Source organism: Salvelinus namaycush, unplaced genomic scaffold (assembly GCF_016432855.1).
Source record: "Salvelinus namaycush isolate Seneca unplaced genomic scaffold, SaNama_1.0 Scaffold177, whole genome shotgun sequence".
NCBI classification, from domain to species: Eukaryota; Metazoa; Chordata; class Actinopteri; order Salmoniformes; family Salmonidae; genus Salvelinus; species Salvelinus namaycush.
In genome coordinates, this window is record NW_024058530.1 from 178,966 (window position 1) to 200,000 (window position 21,035).

General features: G+C 40.1%; 1 protein-coding gene across 2 annotated transcripts; it reads left to right on the top strand.

Moving 5' to 3' along the window:
• The first annotated feature begins 698 nt into the window (after positions 1-698).
• LOC120037602 (trichohyalin-like) lies at positions 699-19,179 on the top strand. 2 transcript variants are annotated; one of them, XM_038983598.1, is made up of 15 exons: positions 700-845; positions 1,020-1,046; positions 2,516-2,848; positions 4,173-4,178; positions 5,669-5,680; positions 10,299-10,304; positions 11,509-11,514; positions 12,077-12,082; positions 12,589-12,663; positions 12,938-13,278; positions 13,420-13,909; positions 14,095-14,163; positions 14,290-14,364; positions 16,906-16,983; positions 17,637-19,178. In XM_038983598.1, the coding sequence occupies exons 2-15, from the start codon at positions 1,025-1,027 to the stop codon at positions 18,914-18,916; spliced, it is 2,799 nt and encodes a 932-aa protein (XP_038839526.1). In that variant the 5' UTR covers positions 700-845; positions 1,020-1,024; the 3' UTR covers positions 18,917-19,178. The 2 variants fall into 2 exon arrangements, with proteins under 2 accessions (XP_038839525.1, XP_038839526.1); XM_038983597.1 differs by having other exon boundaries at positions 699-845; positions 12,938-13,909; positions 17,637-19,179.
• The last annotated feature ends 1,856 nt before the right edge of the window (positions 19,180-21,035 follow it).

Below are 21,035 nucleotides of genomic sequence, written 5' to 3' on the forward strand. Positions count from 1 at the left end.
TGTGGTAGAATGCATTTTTAAATACATTGTGGTTAAGGTAGAGAATGATTTCATTTAATAATTTAATTAGAATTGTTTTCAAACCAATCATAGTCAAACTATTGCAAACTGTTTGACTTGGAAAAAATACAAAACATATTTTTATTAAAGAGCCGTTTGGGGGGCAAAAAGAGCCGGACTGCCCACAAAAACAGCCACCTAAATCATATGTCTGACTTTCTGATTTGTAAATTTACTGCAGTTCCCAACATTGACCAGCAGGTGGCAATGATACTCTCTTCTCAGACAGTAAATGACCACCAGTCAGCTACATTTATTTTGTTAGGAGGGGATGGAAAAGCATTGATACTATTTGTCATGGAAGCAATTTCACTCATTTACTCATGTGAATGTGTCCAAAGAGATAAGAGAAGCTAATATTGATAGGCACTGTTAAATCTTTACATCTCAGGATAATATGACTATAATTAAAGAACATCACTACCATCTGCTGGCTGGATCGGTCTTCTGATTTTAACCCTAAACCACACTGCTAACCTTATGCCTAACCTTAAACCTAAATTAAGATCAGAAATGTACTTTTTTGTTTTCATGACATGTTACGATAGGCCTGTAGACAATTTAGACTTTGTGACTGGGTTTTCTAATAACCAGAGAGGCTGGGGGAGGAGTTTCCTCCAAGTGCCTGTGTAAATGTGAAAGTGAAAGTTGTGTCTCAGTATAGGCCTGAGGTGTAGATTGTTCTGTAAAACGTGTAGATATGCACATATAGTGACTATTAGAGTGGTTATGGATTTAAATCAACTATTTTGAATGTGAAGTGGAGGACGTGAAGACCAGTAAAGGTAAGAGGAGATCTCAGTATATTTCACTTTCCAAACTAGACACAACAGTCCTGTTTTAAAACAATGAGGACTAGAGAAAGAGGAAGTGATGTTTGTATCTGTGTGATTGAGCAAAAGAGAGAATTTGATGAATGGTAATGATGTAAATATGAATGTTTTCTCTTTTTATTGCAGTTAAAATGGCAGAGTCCAGACTTCATAGTAAGTCACCATGCTATAATTAATGATGAACTTTTCTTTCATGTATCTGAGAGAACAGAACTAAACCAACTATTGAAAATGAAATGTGTTTGTGGTTTTATTTGTCTTTATGTGTAAATGTGTGTCTGGATGAAATGTGTTTGTAACATGAGTGGCAGGTGGACTAGTGGTTAGAGCGTTGGGTCAGTAACCGAAAGGTTGCTAAATCGAATCTCTGAGCTGACAAGGTAAAAATCTGTTGTTCTGCCCCTGAACAAGGCAGTAAACTCATTGTTCCTAGGCTGTCATTGTAAATAAGAATTTGTTCTGAACTGACTTGCCAGAATAAATAATCTGTTTATCCAAAGTAATTAGGATTATATGACTTGCTCAAGGGCATATAAACACATTTTTTCCTAGTTGCCTCAGGGATTCAAACCAGCAACGTTTGTGATGCTCTTAAGTGTTAAGCTACCTGCCAAACATGTCTGACTAATGGGAAAATACAGAGCCTTTAATTTATTCTAATTTTATAATTTATTTTAGATATGCCTGTATCTGTACTTGATTGTATATATTGAGGGTATTGTCATGTGGGTGTTAGGGTTAGGGCATGGGGGTAACAGGGCTGGTGTGTGTGGGTCATTGAGTTTAGGTGTGTGGGTAAGTGGACTGAGGTATATAGATATTGTGGGTGTTAGGGTTAGGGCATGGGGGTAACAGGGCTGGGGGGTGTGGGTCATTGAGTTTAGGTGTGTGGGTAAGTGGGCTGAGGTATATAGATGTTAGGGCATGGGGGTAACAGGGCTGGGGTGTGTGGGTCATTGAGTTTAGGTGTGTGGGTAAGTGGACTGAGGTATATAGATATTGTGGGTGTTAGGGTTAGGGCATGGGGGTAACAGGGCTGGGGTGTGTGGGTCATTGAGTTTAGGTGTGTGGGTAAGTGGGCTGAGGTATATAGATATTGAGGGTATTACCATGTGGGTGTTAGGGTTAGGGCATGGGGGTAACAGGGCTGGGGTGTGTGGGTCATTGAGTTTAGGTGTGTGGGTAAGTGGACTGAGGTATATAGATATTGAGGTTGAGGAATAGAGATAAATATCTGTTCATGTTATTTTTGGCAGAGCACTCTCACAACTGTGACCAAGAATAAAACATACTTTAAAATAAATAATCAAAATGGATGACATGTTAAGCTTACTAGTGACATAAGATTAGCATAGTGGCATGTCTGGGAAAGATGTGGGAACAAATGGCATAATATCATTCTAGATTGTAGCATCACATTCTTCTATGACATATATACTTTCCTTCAAATGAATATGTCTGTCTGAGATTGTGGGGGTTGTATTTTAGAATTGACATGGTCCTGGTTGTTGTATGTCTATTGTAGTTTTTAATTAATCTGTGTTTATAAATGTACTGAGAGGATTTGTGTTCCTGACACAGATGATGTCATTAAACATGAAATGTTCTCTCTTTCTGAACAGATCAGTTTAAACTCACCTCAGAAGACAATGTGTTGGCTGATGTTGGTGAAGAGGTCACCCTCCCCTGTCACCTCTCACCTGACACCAGTGCTGTTGCATCGACGATCAGGTGGTTTAAAAAGACAGAGTGTATTTACCTGTATCAGAATGGCCAGGTGACAGAGAGGAGTGGCTATGAGGGCAGAGTGAGTCTGATCACCCAGGAGCTGGAGAGAGGCAACGTGTCTCTGAGGCTGAGAGACTTCAGGAGGTCAGATACAGGAGACTACATATGTCAAGTCATCCTTGGAGAACAGAAGAAGGAGGTTGCAGTGTGTTTAAGGGTCAGAGGAGGTGAGTGTTCTAGAACTCCAGTAATGTTTCTAAACACCTAAACAACAACAATAACAACCAGTCTCTTTCCCTGTACAGAACACTTGTACTTTCTCATGTAGGTAGGAGTTCATAGTAGGAGTTACAGATGAATAGACTAGATTCATTCTGAATATCAACTAGTTACAATGCATATTACCATCACTCTGAGCTTTGAGCTGGTCCTAAAGCATTAGAACCATTCCAACATTACTGTCACGTCCCTTGATTGTCATTAGTAATGAATGTGATGAACACTCATACCCCTCTGATGTATATCACATCACTATGCTATTTGAGAGGATCATGTGACAGATGGTGATTTGAAGGTAATGATAATAACTAATACATTCTGTTTTACATGATCATTATTCATGACTTTCCATCTTGGATAATGGATGATCATATATCTGCCATAGAGTTCAATATTTCCCAAAGTCCTCCCACAAAATACAGCTGGCATAGTGATCGATATTGTTCATTGCCCTCCCACAATATATCTGTCATAGAGTTCAATATTTCACATAGTCCTCCCACAATATATCTGCTATAGATGTCAACATTTCACATAGCCCTCCCACAATATATCTGCCATAGAGGTCAACATTTCACATAGTCCTCCCACAATATATCTGCCATAGAGGTCAACATTTCACATAGTCCTCCCACAATATATCTGCTATAGAGGTCAACATTTCACACTCCAAAATGAACATGGAATCATTTTGAATTCAGTTTGATGTCCTAGTATGAATCATTCTGTGATGTTTAGACTGTTCCAATAGTAGCACTGCTTACATCCCTTTCCCTAGATGTACATTAGTAATGAATGTGATGAACAGTCATATCAATATGATGTATGGTATTTGATTGAATAATGTAATGTGACTCAAATTGGATTGAATGTAACTGTAATAACTCATACATTTTGTTATACATTATCAATATTCATTCCTCTCCATCTTGGATAATGGATGATCAGGAGCATTACCATAAACCTCCCACAATATATCTGCCATAGAGCTCAACATTTCACACACCAAAATTGAATCATCTTGAATTTAGCTTGATGTCTTATTATGAAGCATTCAGTCATTCTCAGACTGCTCACATAGTAGTGCTGCTTACATCCCTTTCCCTAGATGTACATTAGTAATGAATGTGATGAACAGTCATTCCAATATGATGTATGGTATTTCATTAAATTATGTAATGAGACAAAAATTCAATGAACAATAATAACTAATGTATTCTGTTTTACATGATCATTATTCATGACTCTCCATCTTGGATAATGGATGATCAGACATCGGTGAGTAATTTCTTATTTGTCTGTTTTGTTTATTGACAACCAATAACACAAGACAAAGAACAGACCAGAGTGTTAATCTGATACTATAAAAACTACAGGCCTTGTGAACAGCAGTGTGTCTTCTTCAAGGCTACAAATTAAATCAGTTTCTTTACATTTATCAATACTCTCCCCAAATGTTCTCAAGGTAGGTTGGATTAAGATGTATAGATGTTCTTCAAATAATCAAGAATTTTCATATCATAGTTCTCCCACAAAATATCTGTCATAGAGGTCAACATTTCACATTCCAAAATGAACATGGAATCAGCTTGAATTCAGTTTGATGTCCTAGTATGAATCAATCTGTGGTGTTTAGACTGTTCCAATAGTAGCACTGCTTACATCCCTTTCCCTAGATGTACATTAGTAATGAATGTGATGAACGGTCATGTCAATATGATGTATGGTATTTCATTGAATAATGTAATGTGACTGAAATTAGATTGAATGTAACTGTAATAACTCATACATTTTGTTATACATTATCAATATTCATTCCTCTCCATCTTGGATAATGGATGATCAGGAGCATTACCATAAACCTCCCACAATATATCTGCCATAGAGCTCAACATTTCACACTCCAAAATGAACATGGAATCAGCTTGAATTGTCACGCCCTGACCTTAGAGAGCCTTTTTTATTTCTCTATTTGGTTCGGTCAGGGTATGATTTGGGTGGGCATTCTAGTTTTTCTATTTCTTTGTTGGCCGGGTATGGTTCTTGTTTTTGGTTAGTTGCTGTGTTAGCGCTACAAAACTTTACGTGTTGTTTATTCTTTCTTGTTTTTGATTTAATAAATTGATGATGTACGCCTACCACGCTGCACCTTGGTCCAATCCATCTTTCAACGAACGTGACATGAATTCAGTTTGATGTCCTAGTATGAATCATTCTGTGATGTTTAGACTGTTCCAATAGTAGCACTGCTTACATCCCTTTCCCTAGATGTGCATCAGTAATGAATGTGATGAACAGTCATATCAATATGATGTGTGGTATTTGATTGAATAATGTAAGGTGACTGAAATTGGATTGAATGTAACTGTAATAACTCATACATTTTGTTATACATTATCAATATTCATTCCTCTCCATCTTGGATAATGGATGATCAGGAGCAAAGCCATAAATCTCCCACAATATATTTGCCATATAGCTCAACATTTCACACACCAAAATTAAAATAGAATCAGCTTGAATTTAGCTTGATGTCTTATTATGAAGCATTCAGACATTCTCAGACTGCTCACATAGTAGTGCTGCTTACATCCCTTTCCCTAGATGTACATTAGTAATGAATGTGATGAACAGTCATTCCAGTATGATGTATGGTATTTCATTAAATTATGTAATGAGACAGAAATTCAATGAACAATAATAACTAATGTATTCTGTTTTACATGATCATTCTTCATGACTCTCCATCTTGGATAATGGATGATCAGAAAAAATACGGGGTGAGTAATTACTTATTTGTCTGTTTTGTTTATTGACAACCAATTACACAAGACAAAGAACAGACCAGAGTGTTAATCTGATACTATAAAAACTACAGGCCTTGTGAACAGCAGTGTGTCTTTTTCAAGGCTACAATTAAATCCGTTTTTTTTACATTAATCAATACTCTCCCCAAATGTTCTCAAGGTAGGTTGGATTAAGATGTATAGATGTTCTTCAAATTATCCAGAATTTTCACATCATTGCTCTCTCCCGCAGTGTATCTGCTATAGAGGTCAACATTTCACATTGCCCTCCCACAATCAAATCAAATCAAAGTTTATTTCTCACGTGCGCCGAATACAACAGGTGTAGTAGACCTTACAATGAAATGCTTACTTACAGGCTCTAACCGATAGTGCAGAACAGGTATTAGGTGAACAATAGGTAAATAAAGAAATAAAATCAACAGTAAAAAAGATAGTGAAAGATAACAGTAGCGAGGCTATAAAAGTAGTAGCGAGGCTATAAAAGTAGCGAGGCTACATACAGACACCGGTTAGTCAGGCTGATTGAGGTAGTATGTACATGTAGATATGGTTAAAGTGACTATACATATATGATGAACAGAGAGTAGCAGTAGCGTAAAATAGGGGTTGGCGGGTGGTGGGTGGCGGGACACAATGCAGATAGCCCGGTTAGCACTGATTGGTCGGGCCAATTGAGGTAGTATGTACATGAATGTATAGTTAAAGTGACTATGCATATATGATTAACAGAGAGTAGCAGCAGCGTAAAAAGAGGGGTTGGGGGGGCACACAATGCAAATAGTCCGGGTAGCCATTTGATTACCTGTTCAGGAGTCTTATGGCTTGGGGTAAAAACTTTTGAGAAGCCTTTTTGTCCTAGACTTGGCACTCCGGTACCGCTTGCCATGCGGTAGTAGAGAGAACAGTCTATGACCGGGGTGGCTGGGGTCTTTGACAATTTTTAGGGCCTTCCTCTGAAACCGCCTGGTATAGAGGTCCTGGATGGCAGGAAGCTTGTACCCAGTGATGTACTGGGCCGTACGCACTACCCTCTGTAGTGCCTTGTGGTCGGAGGCCGAGCAATTGCTGTACCAGGCAGTGATGCAACCAGTCAGGATGCTCTTGATGTTGCAGCTGTAGAACCTTTTGAGGATCTCAGGACCCATGCCAAATCTTTTTAATTTCCTGAGGGGGAATAGGCTTTGTCGTGCCCTCTTCACGACTGTCTTGGTGTGTTTGGACCATTCTAGTTAGTTGGTGATGTGGACACCAAGGAGCTTGAAGCTCTCAGCCTTCTCCACTAAAGCCCCGTCGATGAGAATGGGGGTGTGCTCGGTCCTCCTTTTCCTGTAGTCCACAGTCATCTCCTTAGTCTTGGTTACGTTGAGGGATAGGTTGTTATTCTGGCACCACCCGGCCAGGTCTCTGACCTCCTCCCTATAGGCTGTCTCGTCGTTGATCAGGCCTACCACTGTTGTGTTGTTTGCAAACTTAATGATAGTGTTGGAGTCGTGCCTGGCCATGCAGTCATGGGTGAACATGGAGTACAGGAGGGGACTGAGCACACACCCCTGAGGGGCTCCAGTGTTAAGGATCAGCGTGGCAGATGTGTTGCTACTTACCCTCACCACCTGGGGGCGGCCCGTCAGGAAGTCCAGGATCCAATTGCAGAGGGAGGTGTTTAGTCTCAGGATCCTTAGCTTAGTGATAAGCTTCGTGGGCACTATGTTGTTGAACGCTGAGCTGTACTCAATGAATAGAATTCTCACATAAGTGTTCCTTTTGTCCAGGTGGGAAAGGGCAGTGTGGAGTGCAATAGAGATTGCGTCATCTGTGGATCTGTTTGGGCGGTATGCAAATTGGAGTGGGTCTAGGGTTTCTGGGATAATGGTGTTGATGTGACCCATTACCAGCCTTTCAAAGCACTTCATGGCTACGGACGTGAGTGCTACGGGTCTGTAGTCATTTAGGCAGGTTGCCTTTGTGTTCTTGGGCACAGGGACTATGGTGTTCTGCTTGAAACATGTTGGTATTACAGACTCAAATCAGGAACATGTTGAAAATGTCAGTGAAGACACCTGCCAGTTGTTCAGCACATGCCCGGAGCACACGTCCTGGTAATCAGTCTGGCTCCGCACCTTGTGTATGTTGATCTGTTTAAAGATCTTACTCACATCGGTTACGGAGAGCGTGATCACACAGTCGTCCGGAACAGCTGATGCTCTCATGCATGCCTCAGTGTTGCTTGCCTCGAAGCAAGCATAGAAGTGATTTAGCTCGTCTGGTAGGCTCGTGTCACTGGGCAGCTCTCGGCTGTGCTTCCCTTTGTAGTCTGTAATAGTTTGCAAGCCCTGCCACATAAGACGAGCATCGGAGCCGGTGAACTGTAGTATGATTCAATCTTAGCCCTGTATTGACGCTTTGCCTGTTTGATGGTTCGTCGCAGGGCATAGCAGGATTTCTTGTAAGCTTCCGGGTTAGAGTCCCGCACCTTGAAAGCGGCAGCTCTACCCTTTAGCTCAGTGCGAATGTTGCCTGTAATCCATGGCTTCTGGTTGGGGTAGGTACGTATAGCTACTGTGGGATGACGTCCTCAATGTACTTATTGATAAAGCCAGTGACTGATGTGGTGTACTCCTCAATGCCATCGGAAGAATCCCGGAAGATGTTCCAGTCTGTGATAGCAAAACAGTCCTGTAGTTTAGCATCTGCTTCATCTGACCACTTTTTTAAAGACCGAGTCACTGGTGCTTCCTGCTTTAATTTTTGCTTGTAAGCAGGAATCAGGAGGATAGAGTTGTGGTCGGATTTACCAAATGGAGGGCGAGGGAGAGCTTTGTACGTGTCTCTGTGTGTGGAGTACAGGTGATCTAGAATTTTTTCCCTCTGGTTGCACGTTTAACATGTTGATAGAAATTTGGTAGAACTGATTTAAGTTTCCTGCATTAAAGTCTCTAGCCACTAGGAGCGCCGCCTCTGGGTGAGTGGTTTCCTGTTTGCGTATTTCCTTATACAGCTGACTGAGTGCAGTCTTAGTGCCAGCATCTGTCTGTGGTGGTAAATAAACAGCCATGAAAAGTATAGCTGAAAATTCTCTAGGCAAGTAGTGTGGCCTGCAATTTATCACAATATACTCTACTTCAGGCGAGCAAAATCTAGAGACTTCCTTAGATTTTGTGCACCAGTACCGGAGTGTGCTGTTCTATCTTCCCGGTGCAGCATATATCCCGCTAGCTGAATATCCATGTCCTCATTCAGCCACGATTCTGTGAAACAGGATATTACAGTTTTTGATGTCCCGATGGTAGGATATTCGTGATCGTACCTCGTCTAATTTATTGTCCAATGATTGCACGTTGGCGAGTAATATTGCCGGTAACGGCAGCTTTCCCACTCTCCTTTCCCGGGTCCTGACCAGGCATCCCGCTCTGTGTCCTCTGTATCTGCGTCTCTTCCTCTTGCAAATAACGGGGATGTTGGTCCTGTCGGGTGTTTGGACAATGTCTTGTGCGTCTTGTTTGTTGAAGAACAAATCTTTGTCTAATCCGAGGTGAGTGGTCGCTGTCCTGATATCCAGCAGCTCTTTTTTGCCGTAAGATACGGTGGCAGAAACATTATGTACAAAATAAGTTACAAATAACACAAAACCCCACATAACAGCACAATTGGTTGGGCGCCCGTAAAACTGCTGCCATTTCTTCCGGCGCCATTTTAGTTTCACAATATATCTGCTGTAGAGCTCAACATATCACACTCTAAAATTAACATGGAATCAGCTTGAATTCAGCTTGATGTCTTATTATGAAGCATTCTGTGATGTTTAGACTGTTCCAATAGTAGCAGTTAAATTAAATCAGTTTCTTTACATTTATCAATACTCTCCCCAAATGTTCTCAAGGTAGGTTGGATTAAGATGTATAGATGTTCTTCAAATTATCCAGAATTTTCATATCATAGATCTCCCACAAAATCTCTGGCATAGAGGTCAACATTTCACATTCCAAAATGAACATGAAATCAGCTTGAATTCAGTTTGATGTCCTAGTATGAAGCAATCTGTAATTTTTAGACTGTTCCAATAGTAGCACTGCTTACATCCCTTTCCCTAGATGTACATTAGTAATGAATGTGATGAACAGTCATATCAATATGATCTATGGTATTTGATTAAATTATGTAATGAGACAGAAATTGGATTGAATGTAGCTGTAAAAAATGGTACATTTTGTTATACATTATCAATATTCATTCCTCTCCATCTTGGATAATGGATGATCAGGAGCATTACCATAAACCTCCCACAATATATCTGCCATATAGCTCAACATTTCACACACCAAAATTAAAATAGCATCAGCTTGAATTTATCTTGATGTCTTATTATGAAGCATTCAGTCATTCTCAGACTGCTCACATAGTAGTGCTGCTTACATCCCTTTCCCTAGATGTACATTAGTAATGAATGTAATGAACAGTCATTCCAATATGATGTATGGTATTTCATTAAATTTTGTAATGAGACAGAATTTCAATGAACAATAATAACTAATGCATTCTGTTTTACATTATCATTATTCATGACTCTCCATCTTGGATAATGGATGATCAGAAGACGGTGAGTAATTACTTATTTGTCTGTTTTGTTTATTGACAACCAATAACACAAGACAAAGAACAGACCAGAGTGTTAATCTGATACTATAAAGAAGTACAGGCCTTGTAAACAGCAGTGTGTCTTCTTCAAGGCTACAAATTTAATCCGTTTCTTTACATTTATCAATACTCTCCCCAAATGTACTCAAGGTAGGTTGGATTAAGATGTATAGATGTTCTTCAAATTTTCCAGAATTGTCATATCATAGATCTCCCACAAAATATCTCCGATAGAGGTCAACCTTTAACAAAGCCTTCCCACAATATATCTGCCATAGAGCTCAACATATCACACTCCAAAATGAACATGGAATCAGCTTGAATTGTCACGCCCTGACCTTAGAGAGCCTTTTTATTTCTCTATTTGGTTAGGTCAGGGTATGATTTGGGTGGGCATTCTAGTTTTTCTATTTCTTTGTTGGCCGGGTATGGTTCTTGTTTTTGGTTAGTTGCTGTGTTAGCGCTACAAAACTTTACGTGTCGTTTATTCTTTCTTGTTTTTGGTGTTGATTTAATAAATTGATGATGTACGCCTACCACGCTGCACCTTGGTCCAATCCATCTTTCAACGAACGTGACAGGAATTCAGTTTGATGTCCTAGTATGAATCATTCTGTGATGGTTAGACTGTTCCAATAGTAGCACTGCTTACATCCCTTTCCCTAGATGTACATTAGTAATGAATGTGATGAACAGTCATATCAATATGATGTATGGTATTTGATTGAATAATGTAATGTGGCTGAAATTGGATTGAATGTAACTGTAATAACTCATACATTTTGTTATCCATTTTCAATATTCATTCCTCTCCATCTTGGATAATGGATGATCAGGAGCATTACCATAAACCTCCCACAATATATCTGCTGTAGAGCTCAACATATCACACTCTAAAATGAACATGGAATCTGCTTGAATTTAGCTTGATGTCTTATTATGAAGCATTCAGTCATTCTCAGACTGCTCACATAGTAGTGCTGCTTACATCCCTTTCCCTAGATGTACATTAGTAATGAATGTAATGAACAGTCATTCCAATATGATGTATGGTATTTCATTAAATTATGTAATGAGACAGAAATTCAATGAACAATATTAACTAATGCATTCTGTTTTACATGATCACTATTCATGACTCTCCATCTTGGATAATGGATGATCAGTAATCGGTGAGTAATTACTTATTTGTCTGTTTTGTTTTTTGACAACCAATAACACAAGACAAAGAACAGACCAGAGTGTTAATCTGATACTATAAAAACTACAGGCCTTGTGAACAGCAGTGTGTCTTCTTCAAGGTTACAAATTAAATCAGTTTCTTTACATTTATCAATACTCTCCCCAAATGTTCTCAAGGTAGGTTGGATTAAGATGTATAGATGTTCTTCAAATTATCCAGAATTTTCATATCATAGATCTCCCACAAAATCTCTGGCATAGAGGTCAACATTTCACATTCCAAAATGAACATGAAATCAGCTTGAATTCAGTTTGATGTCCTAGTATGAAGCAATCTGTAATTTTTAGACTGTTCCAATAGTAGCACTGCTTACATCCCTTTCCCTAGATGTACATTAGTAATGAATGTGATTAACAGTCATTCCAATATGATGTATGGTATTTCATTATATTATGTAATGAGACAGAAATTCAATTAACAATAATAACTAATGCATTCTGTTTTACATGATCATTATTCATGACTCTCCATCTTGGATAATGGGTGATCAGTAATCGGTGAGTAATTACTTATTTGTCTGTTTTGTTTATTGACAAGCAATAACACAAGACAAAGAACAGACCAGAGTGTTAATCTGATACTATAAAAACTACAGGCCTTGTGAACAGCAGTGTGTCTTCTTCAAGGTTACAAATTAAATCAGTTTCTTTACATTTATCAATACTCTCCCCAAATGTTCTCAAGGTAGGTTGGATTATGATGTCAGATGTTCTTCAGATTCTACTGAATGTATATTCCATAGAACCCTGCCTCCTGACACAATATCCTGTATCTGCCATGGAGCCCAATGCTGCTTATCACTAACAATGAACATAATCATTTGATCAGAGATAGGACAATAACTAAACAACATTATTTATGAAGTTAACCAGATCTCATTAATGCCCACAGTCCCTACATGAGGGAGGCTTGAGTGACAGGAGAAATCTGATTGGTTCTGTTTGTTCTGTATATAGTGATGTAGTCTACCACACAGAACTCACCTCTCTGTTTTACACCGTAGGATCAGGTTTTTGGTATTTACAACATGAGACCCAGGAGGACAAGCTGAAGAGGGAGGTATCAGCTGGTGAGCTTGGTAAGTATGAGAGAGTCTGGAGGAGAGAGGATTGAATCAGGGAACATGAGTGATGTCATTCAGTTTTTCAGACTAATTCATTTGTAATGTATCAAATAGTCAATAGACCAGTTGATGATTGGTTCAGCTCAGATAACTGTTGACTGGAGGAAATAATTACTAATAATTGTACCACCTCCATCAAATGATAATGTCTTTATAGGTAAACTATTGAATGAATTAATAAATATCGTATTCAAACAACCAATTTAATATGTTAATTCCTCTCTCTCAGAGTTGAAGATGGAAAAAGAATTAAAAGAGAAATTAAGACAGGAGATGACGAAACAACTAGAGGAGAAAGACACACAACTGGATGATATGACCCAGAAAGTGAGAGAGAAAGAGAGACTCCTGGAGGAGAAGAACCAGATAATGGGACAGAGGGAGAAACTATTAGAAGAGAAAGAAAACCAACTGGAAGAGAAAGACAAGCAACTAAAGGATAGAGACATTCAACTAGAGGCACTGAGAAAGAACCTGCAGGACAAGAACAGCCAAGTAGAGAACTTCAGAGTCCTACTGCAGGAAAAAGACCTTCAACTAGAGGACAGCAACCACAGACTGGGGGAGAAGGACAGACTACTGGAAGAGAGAGACAAACAACTGGAGGGAAAAGAAAATGAACTAAAAGAGAGGAGGCAGGAACTAGAAGAGAAAGACAGACTACTGGAAGAGAGAGACAAACTACTGAAGGATAGAGACATTCAACTAGAGGACAGCAACCACAGACTGGGAGAGAAGGACAGACTACTGGAAGAGAGAGACAAACTACTGGAAGAGAGAGACAAACTACTGGAGGGAAAAGAAAGTGAAATAAAGGAGAAGCAGATTGAACTAGGAGACAAAGACAAAAAAATTAAGGATAAAGACCTTCAACTAGAGGACAGAAACTATAGACTGGAAGAGAAGGACAGACTACTGGAAGAGAGAGACAAACTACTGGAAGAGAAAGAGAACCAACTAAAGGAAAGAGACCTTCAACTAAAGGAGAGAAACTATAGACTGGGAGAGAAAGACAGACTACTGGAAGAGAGAGACAAACTATTGGAAGAGAGAGACAAACTACTGGAGGGAAAAGCAAATGAACTAAAAGAGATGAGGCAGGAAGTAGAAGAGAAAGATAACCTACTAGAGGAGAGAGAGAAGCAGTTAAAGGAAAGAGACAAACAGGTGGAGGATGTCAACAATGAAAATGCTGAACTGGGTAAGATTATTCACACCATTAATACATTTAGTCTTCTGTACTTTCCTCAATTCTCAGGTTATTGTCGACTCTCCACTGAGTTGTGAATATTGTTTTACATCACTTCATACTTTCCCTCTGCATCATATTTCTATCTAAAGTCTTTAACACAGAATTCAGATCCTCGTCCTCCTTTGTTATTTCAGCTCAACAGATATGTGATGTGAAGACTGAGGTAGAGAGACTGAGAAGAGAGATCTCAGCCCAGATGACTGGTGAGTGAGATATGTGATACTTAACATTTCAATAGAAACCCAGAACTCCCCTTCAGTAGGTCTATGTGCCTTCATGTGTCACTGAGGTAAATGTTCCCATTCTAAATGGTTGTTCTATTATTTTAGAACCTGGAGAGACGTCAGATACAGGTTCCATACTCCCAGTCAGGAGGAGAGACAGCATGGACCTTCCTCCATCCAGTGAGTTATCAATATTGTCCTGTTGTCTCCTACTGTTTCTAGTCTATAGTGGACCATCTTTCACTTAGTGAGTTATCAATATTGTCCTGTTGTCTCCTACTGTTTCTAGTCTATAGTGGACCATCCTTCACTTAGTGAGTTATCACTATTGTCCTGTTGTCTCCTACTGTTTCTAGTCTATAGTGGACCATGCTTCACTTAGTGAGTTATCACTATTGTCCTGTTGTCTTCTACTGTTTCTAGTCTATAGTGGACCATCCTTCACTTAGTGAGTTATCAATATTGTCCTGTTGTCTCCTACTGTTTCTAGTCTATAGTGGACCATCCTTCACTTAGTGAGTTATCAATATTGTCCTGTTGTCTTCTACTGTTTCTAGTCTATAGTGGACCATCCTTCACTTAGTGAGTTATCACTATTGTACTGTTGTCTCCTACTGTTTCTAGTCTATAGTGGATCATCCTTCTGTCGTGTCTTTGCTATCATTAAATTGAAGACTCATAGTTTTTATCAAAGATTACTGTAATTAGGGATTACGCGATCAACTGAGTTGTAACGTAACTAATTATCTATGAATTTGGGAGCACCAGGGAAAGTAGTCAGATTACAAAGTTATAATTTCCCAATATAACCTTTCAGATATTTTCATATCTGATCAATAGTCTTCTGATTAATGATAAATGTATTTTACCTCACGTTAGTCTCATTCCAAACGTCGTAAATTGTTGGTTATCTGCACGAACCCAGTCTTCACTATGAGTCATCCATACATCAATTGTCTTAAATCATTTATTTATTACTAACTAAGTAATTCACAGAAATACATAAACAAACAAACAAACTTAAAAATTGTTACATGAAATGATGGGAGCAATATGCCCTAGTGGGCTGAACCGGCATGGCGGCTTGTTAGACAAAGGGAAAATTGTGGTTCGACTAAGAAGTCACTACAGAGTCCATAATTATAACAATTGACATGCTAATCCTTTACACATGAACGCTCACTCATTCGGGAACAATTGCAATCAATATATATATATATTTACTCTCATTGTGTGTCGTCTTGATCGTTGGAGAGAAGTTAGTTTTGTTTGGAGTTCCTTCTGTCTCGGTTATTGTGGATAGTTCAGAGTGACATTCATTATAGAATGGATGTTTCGGCGGTTGTCTTTCTTCGCATTCAATGATACCGAATTCCTAGCTGCAGACTAGTAGTCAATATCAAAGACTTGTTCTTATTCGTCTAAGAGTTTAACCACGTGGTATGGTTAAAGATTCAGCAATGGTACTTAACCTTCGTTCTCCTCCCATGGAGAAAAACATGGTCTAATGATAATTTCTCAGAGTTGGCTTTTATTCGGATAGCAGGAAGGGGCTGTCCTTGGATGTCTGACCCTAACTGGGTTCAGGGGCGGTCCTTGGATTTAGTTCAAATACAAAAGGGATTTGTATTTTTCTTCATTAAACAGTCCAAAATCATATTACACAATTATACAAACAGTATCATACTCACTCATTCATTTTATACAACAAACAGATGTAAACCTCATATCTGAGGTTATTATATAAACAGCGGTATGGTAATGTAGCCACACAGTCTCACATGAGTTTCCCACATGGTGACAAACGGACCGGTTCATAGCTGGAATCTCCACCGAGCTTTTATACTTTTGCAGGAACATGAAATATGTTCGTACCTCAAGTTCTGTGAGGTGGAAGAAAATTCCTTTGTCCTGAAAGTTTACCCTCTCTCTAATACTGTTTGGCCATGAGGAGATTCTCAGGAATTTACGACGTCTCTCTGTGATCACAGCATGGGTTGAAGGAGGAAAGGGAGAGGCAGGGAGAGGGGGATGGGGTTTGCTATACACAAGCAGGCAACGTCATGACACTTCACTTAGTGAGTTATCACTATTGTACTGTTGTCTCCTACTGTTTCTAGTCTATAGTGGACCATCCTTCACTTAGTGAGTTATCACTATTGTCATGTTGTCTCCTACTGTTTCTAGTCTATAGTGGACCATCCTTCACTTAGTGAGTTATCAATAAATATTGTCCTGTTGTTTCCTACTGTTTCTAGTCTATAGTGGACCATCCTTCACTTAGTGAGTTATCAATATTGTCCTGTTGTCTCCTACTGTTTCTAGTCTATAGTGGACCATCCTTCACTTAGTGAGTTATCAATATTGTCCTGTTGTCTCCTACTGTTTCTAGTCTATAGTGGACCATCCTTCACTTAGTGAGTTATCAATATTGTCCTGTTGTCTCCTACTGTTTCTAGTCTATATTGGACCATCCTTCACTTAGTGAGTTATCAATATTGTCCTGTTGTCTCCTACTGTTTCTAGTCTATAGTGGACCATCCTTCACTTAGTGAGTTATACATGTTGTCTCAAACTGTCATCAATCTTGATATTCTCTATTTTCTCCAATAATCTATATTTCACTATGATGTGTAATGTATTTGTAGTTTGTTTATACTATGTTTTAAATGTGTCTCTGATGAGTCAGTATGTTGACCAGTTCTCTATGTTGTGTTACAGTGGGAGGAGAGACCTCAGATACAGACCCCACACTTCCACTGAGGAGGACAAACAGCATGGAGTTACATCCTCCAGATAGTGAGTTATGGATGTAGATTATATTATATTGGACTCTGTTGTACATCCTCCAGATAGTGAGTTATGGATGTAGATTATATTATATTTGACTCTGTTGTACATCCTCCAGATGGTGAGTTATGGATGTAGATTATATTATATTTGACTCTGTTGTACATCCTCCAGATAGTGAGTTATGGATGTAGATTATATTATATTTGACTCTGTTGTACATCCTCCAGATAGTGAGTTATGGATGTAGATTATATTATATTTGACTCTGTTGTACATCCTCCAGATAGTGAGTTATGGATGTAGATTATATTATATTTGACTCTGTTGTACATCCTCCAGATAGTGAGTTATGGATGTAGATGATATTATATTTGACTCTGTTGTACATCCTCCAGATAGTGAGTTATGGATGTAGATTATATTATATTTGACTCTGTTGTACATCCTCCAGATAGTGAGTTATGGATGTAGATGATATTATATTTGACTCTGTTGTACATCCTCCAGATAGTGAGTTATGGATGTAGATTATATTATATTTGACTCTGTTGTACATCCTCCAGATAGTGAGTTATGGATGTAGATTATATTATATTTGACTCTGTTGTACATCCTCCAGAGAGTCAGTGTGTTGATCAGTGCTGTGTGTTGTGTTGCAGTGGGAGGAGAGAGCAGCAGTCCAGACTCCCCAGTGTCTCCCAGTGTGTCTGAGCTGAGACTGGTGCTGCTGGGGAGGACTGGGGCTGGGAGGAGTGCAGCAGGAAACACCATCCTGGGCAAAGAGGAGTTTGGGGCCCAGGCCAGCCCCTCTGCAGTGACCCAGAGGAGTAAGAGGAGAGAGGGGGACGTGTGTGGGAGACGGCTGGTGCTGGTGGACACTCCAGACTGGTTCTGTCCTGGACTCTCTCTGGAGGAGATAAGACAGGATGTGGGGCTCTGTGTCCGTCTGTCTGCCCCGGGACCCCACGCCTTCCTCCTGGTCATACCAGTGGAGCTCTCTAAGGGGGAGGAGAGAGGGGTGCTGGAGAGAATAGAGGAGTTGTTTGGGGAGGGTTGTTGGGAACACACTGTGATTCTCTTCACCCATGATGATGTCCTGAAAGAGCAGAGCATTGTGGAGTTTCTCCAAGCAGGAAGTCAGGACCTCCAGCAGCTTGTAGAGAAAAGTGGGAGCAGGTACCACGTCCTCAACATTAAGGACAGGGCCCATGGCACTCAGGTATCAGAGCTGCTGGATCAGGTAGAGGAGATGGTGGCAGGAAACAGAGAGAGATTCTACAGCAGTCAGACCTACCAGGAGGCAGAGACCCAGGTTAGAGAAGTGGAGGGAAAGATCCAGAGAGAGAGAGGAGAGAGGAAACAGAGGGAGGAGAGAGACTTGAGAGAGAGCCTTCAGAAGGAGTTCCAGGACTCTCTGATAAAGATAGAGGGAGTGATCCAGGAACATGAGGGAGATATCAGAACACTCAGTGAAAGAACCAGTGAACTGGAGAGACAGGTGAAAGAAGAGAGGGATGAGGAGAAGAAAATAGAGCTGGAGAGGGAGCTGAAGAGGGAGTCTGATAGGAGGGAGGAGATGGAGAGAAAGCTGGAGAGATTGAAAGAGAAGAGAGAGAATGAGAGGAGGGAGATGGAGGAGAGACACAGACAGGAGATAGAGGAGATGATGGAGAACTATGAAGGAGAGGCCAGAGTTGAAGCAGAGAGAAACCTGATGAAGATAGTCCTACCTGAGTTACAGAGGAACATCATGATCTCACAGACAAAGATGCAGAGGGAGTTCAGCAGACGGATGGAGGAGAAGAATAGACAGATGAAGGAGAAGAATAGACTTATAGAGGAGAAGGATAGAGAGATGGAGGAGAAGGATAGAGTGATTGTGGAAAGGGATGGAGAGATAGAGGGACTGATAGATAGACTGTGGGAGATGTGCAATTGAGTTATTGTAACTAGCCTGAAGAAGTGCTGGGATACATGGAGAGGTAGAAGAAGAGAGAGAGGAAGAAGACAGGGAGAACTGATGAAGATCTGAGGAATGTCTGGGCAGATGTAACCTAGTTCACCATTTCACTGAATTCGCCTGACAACGAGGTTAGAGATGAGATGACTTTTTCATGGAGGGATTGGAGAAGTTAGAGATAATCACATGATATTTATCTGACAATGTAAGAACAACGTGATAGTCTGTCCTGTGATGAGTGTCATGGTGGGAAAACAGGTCAGAATACTGTCTGATCCTGTCTAGAATAACGTGATAGTCTGTCCTGTGATGAGTGTCATGGTGGGAAAACAGGTCAGAATACTGTCTGATCCTGTCTAGAACAACGTGATAGTCTGTCCTGTGATGAGTGTCATGGTGGGAAAACAGGTCAGAATACTGTCTGATCCTGTCTAGAACAACGTGATAGTCTGCCCTGTGATGAGTGTCATGGTGGGAAAACAGGTCAGAATACTGTCTGATCCTGTCTAGAACAACGTGATAGTCTGTCCTGTGATGAGTGTCATTGGTGGGAAAACAGGTCAGAATACTGTCTGATCCTGTCTAGAACAACGTGATAGTCTGTCCTGTGATGAGTGTCATGGTGGGAAAACAGGTCAGAATACTGTCTGATCCTGTCTAGAACAACGTGATAGTCTGTCCTGTGATGAGTGTCATGGTGGGAAAACAGGTCAGAATACTGTCTGATCCTGTCTAGAACAACGTGATAGTCTGTCCTGTGATGAGTGTCATTGGTGGGAAAACAGGTCAGAATACTGTCTGATCCTGTCTAGGTCAAAATCTGTCGTTCTGCCCCTGAGCAAGTCAGTTGCGGAAGACACATTTCAGTTGAATAAATTCAGTTGGACAACTGACTAGGTATCCCCCCCCCCCCCCCCCCCCCTTTACAGTGTCTAGAGGAGGGGAGGGAGGTCTGTAAAGATCTTGATGAGACTTAAGACAGAATTCCAAACCAACGTAGATTATTGACCTTTGCACTGCAGCCTTTTAGAATGGAGAGGGTTGTGGGGGGTCAGGAGGTCAGTGGGCGGAGTCAGAGACTGAGAACTCTAAAGATCTGAGTGAGACTTTTACTCAGTGTTTGAGGAGGTCTACTATTGAACAGAGAGAACCATGCTGTATCTGAGTGAGACTTTTACTCAGTGTTTGAGGAGGTCTACTATTGAACAGAGAGAACCATGCTGTATCTGAGTGAGACTTTTACTCAGTGTTTGAGGAGGTCTACTATTGAACAGAGAGAACAATGCTGTATTTACCATACAGTACTTCCTGTTCTTAATCAATCAAATTGTTTCATGTTGAAACTTTAAATATACACAGAGTGGACAAAACATTAAGAACACCTTCCTAATATTGAGTTACAATCCATCCCAATGGAACTCTGATACCACATGAGACTGATATTGTTGAAATAAAGAAATGGAACTTTGTAAGACATCAGTGTTCAGACATTGTTTGTCTTGGATGATTCTCTATAGTACAGAGCTGAGCTATCAACACTGAGCTATCAACACTGAGCTGTCACCACTGAGCTGTCACCACTGAGCTGTCACCAATGAGCTGTCAACACTGAGCTATCAACATTGAGCTGTCAACACTGAGCTGTCAACACTGAGCTGGTCTCTCTCTTTACCTGATACTAACTACTACTACTACCACTACTACTACCGCTACTACTACCACTACTACCACTACTACTGCTGCTACTACTACTACTGCTGCTACTACTACTACCACTACTACTACTACTACTACTACTACTACTGCTACTACTACTACTACTACTACTGCTACTACTACTACTACTACTACTGCTACTACTACTACTGCTACTACTACTACTACTACTACTGCTACTACTACTACTACCGCTACTACTACCGCTTCTACTACTACCGCTACTACTACTACTACTACTACCGCTACTACTACTACTACTGCTACTACTACTACTACTACTATCACTACTACTACCGCTACTACTACTACTACCGCTACTACTACTACTGCTACTACTACTACTGCTGCTACTACTAATACCGCTACTAGTACTACCGCT